Source organism: Callithrix jacchus, chromosome 19, assembly GCF_049354715.1.
Source record: "Callithrix jacchus isolate 240 chromosome 19, calJac240_pri, whole genome shotgun sequence".
NCBI classification, from domain to species: Eukaryota; Metazoa; Chordata; class Mammalia; order Primates; family Cebidae; genus Callithrix; species Callithrix jacchus.
The window spans coordinates 28,049,407-28,062,304 of NC_133520.1; the positions used below are offsets into that span (position 1 = coordinate 28,049,407).

The window sequence follows — 12,898 nt, forward strand, 5'->3', positions numbered from 1 at the left end:
CCTCCCTTCCTGCCTTCCTTTTTTTCTTCCTTCCATTTTTTTCCTTGCTAGGAATACAAAGTTGATAAAGATTCAGTGCCTGCCCTTGAGAAACTCACAGGATGCTTGGAAAGAACAAACTGCTACTCCTAATTAGGATGCAGTGTCATAAATGCCACAGTGAGAGCTATTAGGTGCTCTAGGAGCACTAAGGAAGCAGTAACTAAGTTCACTGAGGGGGTCAGAGAAGACTTGAGAGAGGCACTGTCAGGCTGAGACCCAAGGAGGAGTTCGTTGGGTGCAGGGACACTGTTGTGGAAGCCTGAGAGCTCGTGGCCTGTGCAAGGGGGAGTTGTTGAGTTGCGTGTGGTTGGGCTGGTGCTTGGCAGGGTGTGCAAAGGGTTTCAGGCCAGATTAGTGGAGGATGAGTGGGGATCGAAGGGTAGGGGTGGATTGTCATGTGAGCCTCACAAGAATACAGGAAGTAAGAGGCTTAAGAATAGTGGCCAGGCTCCTGCTAGACACCTGGCTTCACCATCTCAGGGCCAAGTGACTGCAACTAATTCACTCAGCCTTTCTGAACCTCTGTTTTTTCATCATCAAATGGGACTAATAGTGATACCTATTTTATAGGTGTCCCAATGATTGCATGAGATATGAAAGGCAAAATGATTAATGCATCAGGCTCAATGTATGTTACAGCCCTTATTGTTCTGTAGCTGAGGAAACCAAAGGACAGAAACATTTTTAGAAGAGCACACAAGCAGAAATGGGAATGGGTGCTCTGCGAGTCCAGGGCCTCACTCTCCTGCAGGCTGCGCGTTTCAGTGCAGCCTTTCCGAAGCTTGCTTGAGGGGGCCTGGGGTTTCTTCCGGGCTCTTCTCGTGGGCTTAGTGATGTGAGGTACATGGGGTTTTTTCTTCCCTGGGTCTTTGTTTCCCTTCTCTCCACCATGGAATCTCCTCTTTCTTCATTTGACTTTATTTTAATTTTTATTTATTTATTTATTTATTTTTGAGACGGAGTCTCGCTCTGTCGCCCAGGCTGGAGTGCGGTAGTGCAATCTCAGCCCACTGCAATCCCTGCCTCCCGGGTTCAAGGATTCTCCTGCCTCAGCTTCCCAAGTAGCTGGGACTACAGGTGTGCACCACCATGCCCAGTTAATTTTTGTATTTTTAGTAGAGACAGGGTTTCACTACATTGGCCAGGATGGTCTCAATCTCTTGACCTTGTGATCCGCCTGCCTCTGCCTCCCAAAGTGCTGGGATTACAGGCGTGACCCACCGCACCTGGCTTATTTTTATTTATTTTTTGATGTAGGATCTCACTCTGTTGGCGGGGCAGGAGTGTAGTGGTGCAACCACGGCTCACTGCAGCCTCGATCTCCCAGGCTCAAGGGATCCTCGCACCTCAGCCTCCCACATAGCTGGGATGACAGGCACACACTGCCATGCCTGGCTAATTTTCATTTGACTTTAAAGCAACACCCATAAAGTCTCCCTCCTCCGAACCTTTTGAACTCCAGTGTCTGTCTTACCAAGGTATGTGACACCATAGCGTTTTCAGCAGACACTCCATATCAAAATCGTCTCTTGTCCCTTGTATTTGTGGCCAATTTCTTTTAAAAATGCTTCTGTGCTTTGGTTTCCTCAACTGGACTTTAAATTCCATTGAGAGACACAGTTGTGTGCCATGGGGGAAAGTAGCAATGGAATTAGAAGGCCTGAGGGCATATCCCAGATCAGCCACTTACCAGCTATGAGACCTTACCTCTCGGTGGCCTCATCAGTAAAATGGCAGGAGGATAACCTGTGGTGAGATTGGCACTGTGAACTGTCAGCCTAAGGCGTGGAGTCACATGATACTAGGGATCAGATGCCAGAAGAATGGGGGCAAGAGTTTGTGAAATAGGAGCTGGCGTTAAGGTCAGCCTTGGGCTGGCAGCGTCTCTGCTAGTGGTCTGGGGCAGGAACAGGCCTCTACAGCAATGCCAGTTGGAGAGAGCTGTCGGGGCCTTTAGAAGGACGAGGCCTGGTGCTGAGGTGTGTGGGCTGCCTGTTACTGCTGCCCTGCGTCCCCTAAAGTTCCTGGGGACCCCAAAATTGGGCTTTCTCCTGTCTGACAGGTCTGACCCCATCACTAGCCAGCATCTGACAGAATCAAAACAACAGCGTCCCTTCCTGCCCGAACTAGGTCCTTCCACCGTGACATTCACACCTCACAGCAACCCTAGGAGTGGGAATGACTTTCCCATTAGACAGAGGGAGGAGCAGAGACTTCAGAGGGCTGTGTGAACTGCCTGACCATCACTCAACATGAACACAGGGGAAAGGGATTCAGGCACCTCCCTGCCGCAGGAGTTCCTCAGGCCTGGGAGCTCCTCCCCATTCTGAAGACGGACTGGAACTGTGGCCCACCCTTTTCCACCTTCCCACCAGCTGAGCTCTGGGCCCCCCAGATGGAGGGGTCCCTCAGTCTCCACAGCCCCACCATGGGGCTTTGTGTCTACCCCTCCTGCCAGCCACAACCCGACACTCTGGCAGATCCCCTTATCCAGCAGCTGGGCCCCATGTCTGCAGGGAACTGTCAGGGTGAAGACAGCAGTCTGGCAGACACTGTCCCTGGCCAGTTGCCCCCAGGTGACAGAAGGGGGCCCACCTGCTCCTAGGGGTACACTGTCTCTGTCAGGGAGTCCTGCTGAGGGGCGTCTGTCTTCTCTGTATCTACCCCCTTCTCCTCCCTCCCACCTCAGCCCTCATCCTGTTGCAGTTTGTCCCTTTCAGGGTTTATCTGAGTAGCCTGGCAGCCCTATAAGGGGAAAACCACCTATTACTTCAAGCGAAGCAGGTGCAGAGGTGGGATTTTGTGCATTCTGATAAATTACAACATCTTATATGTTGCAAAGGAAAATGCCTGAACTTTTCCATAGGGTGAAGACCTAATAGGAAAGTTTCTCAGAGCCTGTGTTGACACATGTATCTGTTAGGCCGGGAGGGACAGCACAGATTTGCTGAATGGTGCAGTCAAGGACGTGGAATTTGACGCTAAGCTGCCTGGGTTTGACTCCCACCTTGGCTGTCTTATGAGCGATGTGGCTTTAGGCAAGTTACTTTTGTTCTGTCTTTTTTTTTTTTGAGGAGGAGGAGTTTTGTAGTTGTCGTCCAGGCTGGAGTGCATTGGTGTGAACTTGGCTCGCTGCAATGTCCGCCTCCTCCGTTCAAGCGATTCTCCTGCCTCAGTCTCCCAAGTAGCTGGGATTACACGTGTGCCATCACACTTGGCTAATTTTTTTGTATTTTCAGTAGAGATGGGGTTTCACCATGTTGGCCAGGCAGGTCTTGAACTCCTGATCTTAGGTGATCCACCCACCTCAGCCTCCCAAAGTGCTGAGATTACAGGTGTGAGCCAATGCACCAGGCCCTCTCTGTGTCATTTTTGCAAAGTGAGGATGATGATACCTTTCTTAATTGTTAAGAGGATTAAATAAATTAATATATACAAAACCTGGGAAGAGGGCCTGCCACATAGTTAGGTTTTTTTTGGAGACAAGGTCTCATTTTGTCACTCAGGCTGGAGTAAATAGCACTGTCTCTCATCCTAATCTCCTAAGTAGCTATCAGATAGTGCAACCATGGTGTGTGTGTGTGTGTGTGTGTGTGTGTGTGTGTGTGTGTAGAGACAGGAATCTTGCTACATTTCCCAGGCTGGTCTCAAACTCCTGGCCTCAAACAATCCTCCCACCTATACCTCCCAAAGTGCTGGGATTGCAGGTGTGAGCCACTGCGTGTAGCCCTAGTTAGCATTCTATATGTGGTAGGCATTAATTTAAGATATTCAGTTCCCTAATAAATAAGAATGTCTTTTTCTAGAACTTTACAACATACCCTTATGTTCCATATTATCTTGTCTCACCCTGGAGATGAGTCAGTTGAACAGGAGACAGTGTATGTAGCTGTGGGGTGTGGAGTGCCCCCTCCTGCCTGTGGGAGCTGCACTGTGGAGTCTAGCTGGTCACCCTCCAGAGGCAGACCCCTCCCTGATGCCTCCTTTTGGTATAGATGGGACAGCCACCGCAGATGAGGTTGCAGAGCTGAGCAGGTGATACTGGTCAGAGAGCCTGCTGCGGGCAGGGTCCATACCCCATAGCTCTTTCCTGCATTTATTTAACAAGTGACATAGAGCCAGCAATCTCTGTTGAAAAGTGCTCAGCCCTGGAGAGAGAACTGTGAACAAGGTGGACACAGCTCCTGGTTTGTGGAGCTTGGTGTCTGGCTGGGATAAAAATAAGCAAGTAGTTAGAACACAGTTAGAATCCCTACTGGAACGGAGGAGAGATGGTGGCCAAATTCCTGCGCCAGGCTACCGAGCGTTTGAGAGTGTTCAGGGAAAGCCTTCTGCAGGAAGCAATAGCAAAGCTGAGGTTTGAAGGGTGATCAGAGGTCAGTCAGGTGGAGGGCTTAGGACGCTTCCAGAGAGAGAATGGCACACGGGAGCTCAGAGGTGAGAGCTCCCTCGGGGTATGGTGAGCAGGAGACTTGCGCAAGGTTTGACCTGGGAGAGGCTTGTGAGCCCAGACAAGGGTTTTGCTTGTTATTCAGAGGGTTTTGGGGGTGCCAATAAATGTTTTCAGCAAGGAAATAAGATGATTGGTTCTTCCTTTTAGAAAGATCAGAGACAGATGGGGAGGAAGAGAAAAGAGGAGGCTGGGAGACCTGTTCAAAGGCTGTCACATGGATGAAGCACGAAATGATGGTGAGTGTATCAGGAGAGTGACTTCGGGGATGGAGGGAAGGGAGACAGGTGTGAGAGGTACTTAGGAGGGTGAATCTGTGGGGCACGGTGGGAGGGGGAGGTAGGCGACCAGATCAACTGCCAGACTTCTGGTTTGAATAAGGAGTGGGCTTCTCTGAGACGGGCGACACCAGAGGAGTAGCAGGCTTTGGGGAAAAAATAAGAGGCCACCATTGGACAAAGTGAGCATTAGGTGCAACTGAGACATCTATGCAGAGTTGTCTGGGAGGAGCAGGTTACGGAGATCTGGAGCTTAGGAGAGATTTGGAATAGAAATATGGATTTTGGAATTATCAGTACATACATGGAACTAAGATATGAACGTGTACCGCATCAGAAGAAAGGGTTAAGGAGACAGAGTCTACCCAAGAGGTCGGTGGGCCAAGGGAGAACTCCAAAGAAGCTTCAACTTGGAACACTCCAGGGGTAGGAGAAAATTCAGGAGATCTGGCACTTAGGAATTTCAGGCAGGGAGAGAGGTAAATTGTATCTCATGCTGCCTACAAGTCAAGGTAAAAGATGTCAGAGCTCAGTGGGTTAGCTGCCAGATAGCTGGTAGAGAAGGGGTAGGGCAGAGGCGGATTGCCTGGAGGGGAGAAATAGGAATGGAAGGAGAAACAGAAGTGTGGACAAGAAGACCACCCAGGTAAGAAATTTGATCCTCAGCCAGGCACCAGTGGTGCAGGCTTGTAGTCCCAGCACTTTGGGAGGCTGAGGTGGGCAGATCGCTTGAGGTGAGGAGTTCGAGACCAGCCTGGCTAACATGGTGAAACCCCGTATCTATGGAAAATACAACAATTAGCCAGGTGCACACCTGCAGTCAGCTACTCAGGAGGCTGAGGGAGGAGAATCGCTTGAACCCAGGATGTGGAGGTTACAGTGAGCCGAGTTTGTACCACTGCACCCCAGCCTGGGTGCCAGAGTGAAACTCTGTCTCAAAAAAAAAAAAATTTTGGCCCTCAATAGTGGAAAGAGATAGGTTGACAGACGATAGATCATAGATGGTGGATGGATGGATGCATGGATGGATGGAAAGAGAGGGAGAGAGAAATAGGATGGCTGCAGGGTGAGTCTGCTATGAGGGAAGCACCTGGAACATGTTCCATGCAGCTAGAAGGAGCCTGTGGAGAGGCAGAGAGGGGATAAGGGCTGGGGTAGAATCTGAGGAGCTGGCAGGAGGAGAGACCTGGCATCCACTGGGTCAGAAGGGAAGGAGAGAATGAGACGGCAGAAACAGATGGGTCCATCAGTGTGGGCACAGGAGCTGAGATGAGAACCTCCTGATAGCTTCTATTTTTTGTGGAGGAGGGAGCAAAGCTAGCCGTTGGTGTTGGGGTTCGAGGAGAGAAGGGAGTTGAGATTGCTGTACGGCGAACTAGGAAGTAATGGGGCCCTGTTGAGGTTGGGGGTGGGGATGCACAGTGCACTGAGAGTGTGAGTGTCCCTGCCCTGCATGACTGGTACCCTAGGCGTGGCTGAGAAGCCCAGAAGCTGCCTGAGGGTTTGCCACGAGGCTGCACTGGGAGGCCAGTGTGGTTTCCACAACAATAGCCACAGACTAGGCGCTTGGAACAGGCTTAATGATGGAATGGTGAGAAGAGCAAAGAGTCCAGTGAAGGGGGAGGAAGCTGCGGGGACAGAGAGGGCCTGCCGTGGAGTCCTGACCTTGCCTCTGGCTGTGCACCCCAGGGCTGTCCCATCACCTCTGCATGCCTCCATCACCTCGTCTTTAACGTGGAATCCGCACCTACCTCGCACAGTTGGGGTGGCAGTAGAATGAATATTGTAAATGAAAGTGCTTTGTAAACATAACGTATTGTGGCCCCTGGCATGAGAGCAGGTGCAAAGGTGGCACGCGGGAGGCACTTGGTAAATAGTAGTCACTGTTACTCATCATTACTTGGCGAGGCTAAGAGGAGCCCTGGAGAATGTAGAACTTTGATATCAAGGCCATAAACCGGGGCAGTTGAGGGCTCTGAGAGGCTGTGCTGGCACTGGACTCTGGCCGATGAGACATGGTAATAGCTTCGAAGATGTTGGGCTGTGGTGTGACCTGGGGCGTGGGGCTGCTTCTGAGGCCACCAGTCCTTCCTGGGGCTGCGTGGCCTCAGTCAGTGGACTTGGCTGTGGACTTCCGGGAGAACCTACAACAGGTCCCTCTCTGCCTCATGCAGAGAAAATGCAGATGGCCCTTCTGTCTTTCTCTCTGGCCCAGTCTCCCAAGCCCATGGGCAGGGTTCCTAGGGAAGGGACTAGGGAGGGGAAGCATGAGTGTAGAAGAGTCCAAAAAAGGGGACAAGCAGAGGCCCGTTGCCAGTGTCACAGGCCTGGAGATTTTAATGTCCTGCTGGTGGAAGTGGCCATGGGCCAGACAGACACAGGCACTGACCAGGCCTTTTTGAATGACATGAGAAGCTCCATCCAATCACGCCTATTGCTGGTGAGGGGCGGGGCCTGTCCAGCTACTTCCTCCCGACTTTTTGAAGCGGTTCCTGACCACCCCGCCTCAGGCCATGCATCTAGCTGCTGAGAGGGAGGGAGGCTGCTGAGGTGGGCCAGCCCTTCTCCACCCCAGCCACCTCCCCACCTCCCCACCTCCATTGGTCATGCCAGCTCTAAGCCCATGCTGATGCTGTGTGGGCCTCACAGCCTGGGAGGAATAAGGGTCTCCTGGGAGCCCTGGTGCTGGTCGAGGCTGCCCAGGGAGGACCCGAGGTTCACCGATCCCAGGGAGCTGGCTATGCCCTCTAGGGCCTCTCGTCCTTTCAGTAGCTCTGTGGCCAGGACCTCCACTTCCTCCGGTTCCATCTGGCAGGCATCTGCCAGGGCCTGGCCCGTTGCCCTGATGAAGTTTGCATCAGCCGCCAAGGTGCCCAGGCCCCCTCGAACCAGAGCCTGCAGGGAGGAGAGGAGGCTGGGCGGGGTCTTCCTGGGAAGCGGCCTTTGGAGACCCGCTTCTGTTGGCCCTCCCCTCTCTCCATGCCAGCCATCACAGGGCCACCACTCAGTGCAGCCACTGCTGCGTCCCAGCCCCCGGCTCACCTCTTGGATCAACTGGGCTGTAGCTGGCGCTGAGCAGCTGGAAGTGTTCTCCCTGGTGCTCCTGCCGTGGGGGGTCTCCTCACACAGAGACCCTGCTGTGGAGCTCTTCCTGTCCTCAGGCATGGGGGACTCTGCCCTGGGGCACTGTTCCAAATGCACAAAAGCAAAGACCCCCATGGGGGCGCTGGAGCCCACCAGTGAGCAAAATTCCAGATCATCCGAGGGCAAATCAACTAAGATCCATAGAAAGGGGAGGAGGCAGCCATCCCATCCCTTCCGTGCTGTTGGACACATTGCTGCCACAGCCTTCCCCTGCCATGGTCCCACTCCAGGTATCAGGCCAGGCAGGGCCTCTGTATGGAGTTTGCTCCCAGGCCTCTGTCCCTGTTACCTGGCAGGGGGCAGGAGGTGCCTGGCCTCTGGGCATTGCCCTCTGGGTCAGCAGTCCCTGAAGCTTCTCCACACAGGCTTTGCCATGGGGTCCTGTGGGTAAGAAGGGACAAGGATAAGAGGGGCTGCTGACTTCTGCCAGGAGCCCCAAGTCAGTAGAGGCTCGCTTGGCCAGCTAGCCAAACTTTGAGAGCTCTCTGAGACTCTCAGGGCTGTGGAAGTCTTAGGGGATGGACACATAATGAGGCTCAACCAACTCCAGGCCAGGCAGGGCTGCCCCAGCTCTACTGGCCCTGGTCTCTGTTTTTGAGTGTCTGGGAGAGGGGATAAGGGCCAGGGTCTCTGGCCAAGCTGGTGCTCTGTGGTCCCTGGGTGTGCACGCATTAGAGAATGTGTGCTGGAAAACACAGCAGTATCCTCATTGCCACTGCCCCCCAGCATCCCTGGGGCTCCTACTGACACACAGTGGTCGAGGACGTACTAGGAGACTGCAAGATCAGCTGCTGAAGGGCCCCAGAGTCAAGATGCCAGTGTGTCCAGGGGCTGCCCTTCCAGGGACCTGGGGCAGTGTGGACACTCCTGTGCTGGGGATGGTGTAGGGGGCGAGGTGAGTTTCCTGGGAGGCTGCAGAGGGCCCTTTTAGCATGCATAGGCTTTCCTCCTTCCACCTCGCTCAGCCACCTAGATGGTGCCCTGCTTTCCCACCCAGACAAGGAGCTGGCCCTGATGGTTTTCCCATCCCAGGGCCCAGATGGTTGCCACTGTAGCAGGACCCCAAGCCAGCCCCCCAAGCCAAGTTCCCAGCCTCTAAGAAAAGAGTGGGGCTTCTCAGACCCGTCTGAGAGAAGACCCAAGCTTCTTAGATGCACAGAAGGGACTGACCCAGGGCCCTGCAGGGCTGGCCAGGGGCTCCTCCTCTGGCAGCAGGTGTCTCTGTCTCTTCTGGGAACTCCATTTCAAAGTGGACACTGAAATGGAAGAAGGCTGGATGAACCAGAGAAGGCTGCTAGTTCTCTCACCACCCCTGCCCCTCTGTGGCCCCAAACGTCCTTTTCCCTCAGAGTCTGTGCAAGGCCAACCTAGTACAGTAGCCGTGACTCCAGGCTGGCACTCCCACCACTGTGCCCCAGCTGGCCCTGACTGTCTGGGAGGAAGGAGGCCGGTGCATTCCTGACTCCACTCCTTTGCTCAGTGGCCCCCTCTGCCCTTTCCACAGTCTCTTCGTCTTCCAAGGCCCAGCTGCAGCCTCCCAGCCTTTAGAACACTGCTTCTCCACCCTGGACACGCATAGGGTCACCTGAGGAGCTCTGAAGATGAGTGCTGGCTGTGTCCCACACCCAGCGTCTGTGGTGAGGCCCAGGCACTGGGATTTGCAGATGCTCCCTAGATTATCTAATGTACAGCCAAGGCTGAGAACTGTTCTAGGTCATTCCAGCCCATGGTGGTCCATACCCGCTCTGCACTCTCAGGGCAGTGAACCTGTGATTCTTTGGTGGTTTGTTTTGAGACAGAGTCTTGCTCTGTCACCCAGGCTGGAGTGCAGTGGCACAATCGGCGCACTGCAATCTCCACCTTCTGAGTTCAAGAGATTCTTCTGCCTCAGCATCCCGAGTAGCTGAGATTTCAGGCATGCACCACCACACCTGACTAGTTTTTTTGTATTTTTAGTAGAGACGGGGTTTCACCTTGTTGGTCAGGCTGGTCTCAAACTTTTGACCTCAAGGGACCCATCTGCCTTGGCCAAAGTGCTGGGATTATAAGCATGAGCCACCATGCCCAGCCTCTGTGATTATTTGGTCCCTATCATATGACATAATATATCACCCAACAAGACTACAACCTCCCTCAGGGCAGGGTCCTGAGGGACTTGACACTTCTGGATTTCCTGACACTTCTGTATTTCCACTTCACCTTGCACCATGGTGACCCAAAGGTGCATGCACCCTTCAAGGCTTGTGGGCTGAATTTAAAGGGTCTCTGTGACTGGACGGTGTGCAGGTAGCCCTGGCAATGAGAGGTCGCTGCTACTGCCCTGTCTTGTTGTTCCTGAGGCCTGGGACTTAGCCTTTCCAAGCCAGAGAGACCTCCAATCAGCTGACCTCCCGTCTGGAACAGAAGCTCTGCCTGGAGCCCAGTCTCTAAGTTATAATTGCTGAGATGCTCTCCCCCTCATTCTGCTGTTTTCTATGACACGTAATCACAGATTATATTTAATGTACAGCCTAAGTTGGTGAGATGGGAACCACACAGCACAGCGGGATCTCCCTGAAACCTGAATCTGGTGATGGAACCTTATTGTCCACAGTCTTTTGTGGTACATGCTGCTACCGAAGGTCCTCTCCTAACCTATCACGTACTCAATAGGTCTCACCTTCTAGACCTGCTGAGGACGATGGAATTAAAGAACCCCTCAGCATTGGGGCCAATACTGACATGACGTGAGGCTTCCCCCTGCTGGCCAAAGGAGCCTCTGCAGTCCAGATAGGCCTCTTAGATTAAGGTTCAGGATGGATGGGGCACAAAGGCCAGCCAAAGACACCCTACAACTTTGGGGCACCCTCTTCCAATACGATCTGTAACCTGCTAACATTGTCCTCCCAGTCCTATCCCAGCACATCTACACCTAGGGATGGCAGTGGCCGCCACTACCTGGAAAGCACATGGCTGTTGCTGTGGCTGCTGTTGCCATAGACAACATTGGCGTTGGCATTGTTGGTATTGGCACGAGCCAAGGGGTTGGTGCGTGGATCTTGAGGGAAGTCCTCCAAGAAGACAGGTGACTCCAGCTCTTCCATCTCTATTTCAGCAAACTGGAGGGGTCGCTGATTGGCCATGACAGGGGGCAGGGAGTTGGTCCTTTCCAGGAAGTTGTCAACCTGTCCAAACAGGCCTCCAGTCCTCTAGGGGCAAAGAGAAGAGCAGTGACTTAGGGATGAGGGCAGGAAGGGCATGGGGGACTGTCACTCTGGGACAGTGGTGTTGGGAAGAAGTGATAGTCTTGAGAGATGACGCATAAGGCCAGAGGAGGATGGAATGAGTGGTGAGACCAAAGAAGAGAATCCCTACCGATAGAAAGTTCTTTGTTTGATGGGGCAGACCCCACATGCCTAAGGAGGTATAGAGGAGACACAGGCACACAGAAGGGAAGTGAGGTCAGAGGGGACACAGGCACACAGAAGGGAAGTGAGGTTAGAGGGGACACAGGCACATAGAAGGGAAGTGAGGTCAGAGGAGATGCAGGCACACAGAAGGGAAGTGTGGTTAGAGGGGACACAGGCACACAGAAGGGAAGTGAGGTCAGAGGGGACACAGGCACACAGAACGGAAGTGAGGTCAGAGGGGACACAGGCACACAGAGGGAAGTGAGGTTAGAGGGCACACAGGCACACAGAAGGGAAGTGAGGTCAGAGGGGACACAGGCACACAGAAGGGAAGTGAGGTCAGAGGGGACACAGGCACACAGAAGGGAAGTGAGGTCAGAGGGGACACAGGCACACAGAAGGGAAGTGAGGTTAGAGGGCACACAGGCACACAGAAGGGAAGTGAGGTCAGAGGGGACACAGGCACACAGAAGGGAAGTGAGGTCAGAGGGGACACAGGCACACAGAAGGGAAGTGTGGTTAGAGGGGACACAGGCACACAGAAGGGAAGTGTGGTTAGAGGGGACACAGGCACACAGAAGGGAAGTGTGGTTAGAGGGCACACAGGCACACAGAAGGGAAGTTATATTAGAGGGAACACAGGCACACAGAAGGGAAGTGTGGTTAGAGGAGACGCAGGCACACAGAAGGGAAGTGAGGTTAGAGGAGACACAGGCACACAGAAGGGAAGTGAGGTTAGAGGAGACGCAGGCACACAGAAGGGAAGTGAGGTTAGAGGAGACGCAGGCACACAGAAGGGAAGTGAGGTTAGAGGAGACGCAGGCACACAGAAGGGAAGTGAGGTTAGAGGAGACGCAGGCACACAGAAGGGAAGTGAGGTTAGAGGAGACACAGGCACACAGAAGGGAAGTGAGGTTAGAGCGCACACAGGCACACAGAAGGGAAGTGTGGTTAGAGGGGACACAGGCACACAGAAGGGAAGTTATATTAGAGGGAACACAGGCACACAGAAGGGAAGTGTGGTTAGAGCGCACACAGGCACACAGAAGGGAAGTGTGGTCAGAGGGGACACAGGCACACAGAAGGGAAGTGAGGTTAGAGGACACACAGGCACACAGAAGGGAAGTGAGGTCAGAGGGGACACAGGCACACAGAAGGGAAGTGTGGTTAGAGGGAACAGAGGCACACAGAAGGGAAGTGTGGTTAGAGGGAACAGAGGCACACAGAAGGGAAGTGTGGTTAGAGGGAACACAGGCACACAGAAGGGAAATGTGGTTAGAGGAGACACAGGCACACAGAAGGGAAGTGTGGTTAGAGGGAACAGAGGCACACAGAAGGGAAGTGTGGTTAGAGGGAACAGAGGCACACAGAAGGGAAGTGAGGTTAGAGGGAACAGAGGCACACAGAAGGGAAGTGTGGTTAGAGGGGACACAGGCACACAGAAGGGAAATGTGGTTAGAGGAGACACAGGCACACAGAAGGGAAGTGTGGTTAGAGGGAACAGAGGCACACAGAAGGGAAGTGTGGTTAGAGGGCACAGAGGCACACAGAAGGGAAGTGAGGTTAGAGGGGACACAGGCACACAGAAGGGAAGT

At 53.3% G+C, this 12,898-nt stretch overlaps 1 protein-coding gene across 4 annotated transcripts in view; it reads right to left on the reverse strand.

Annotated features, from left to right (window-relative positions):
* Positions 1-7,080: 7,080 nt before the first annotated feature.
* CACNA1S (calcium voltage-gated channel subunit alpha1 S) overlaps positions 7,081-12,898 on the reverse strand; it is a 78,734-nt gene continuing 72,916 nt past the window's right edge. For all 4 annotated transcript variants that reach the window (XM_035280466.3, XM_035280465.3, XM_078356785.1 and 1 more), the window contains 5 exons: positions 10,852-11,102; positions 9,085-9,170; positions 8,204-8,295; positions 7,813-7,956; positions 7,081-7,665 (listed from right to left, as the gene is read on the reverse strand). In XM_035280466.3, coding sequence (XP_035136357.3) covers positions 7,414-7,665; positions 7,813-7,956; positions 8,204-8,295; positions 9,085-9,170; positions 10,852-11,102 — 825 coding nt within the window. In that variant the 3' untranslated portion in view covers positions 7,081-7,413. The remainder of the gene's footprint in view (positions 7,666-7,812; positions 7,957-8,203; positions 8,296-9,084; positions 9,171-10,851; positions 11,103-12,898) is intronic.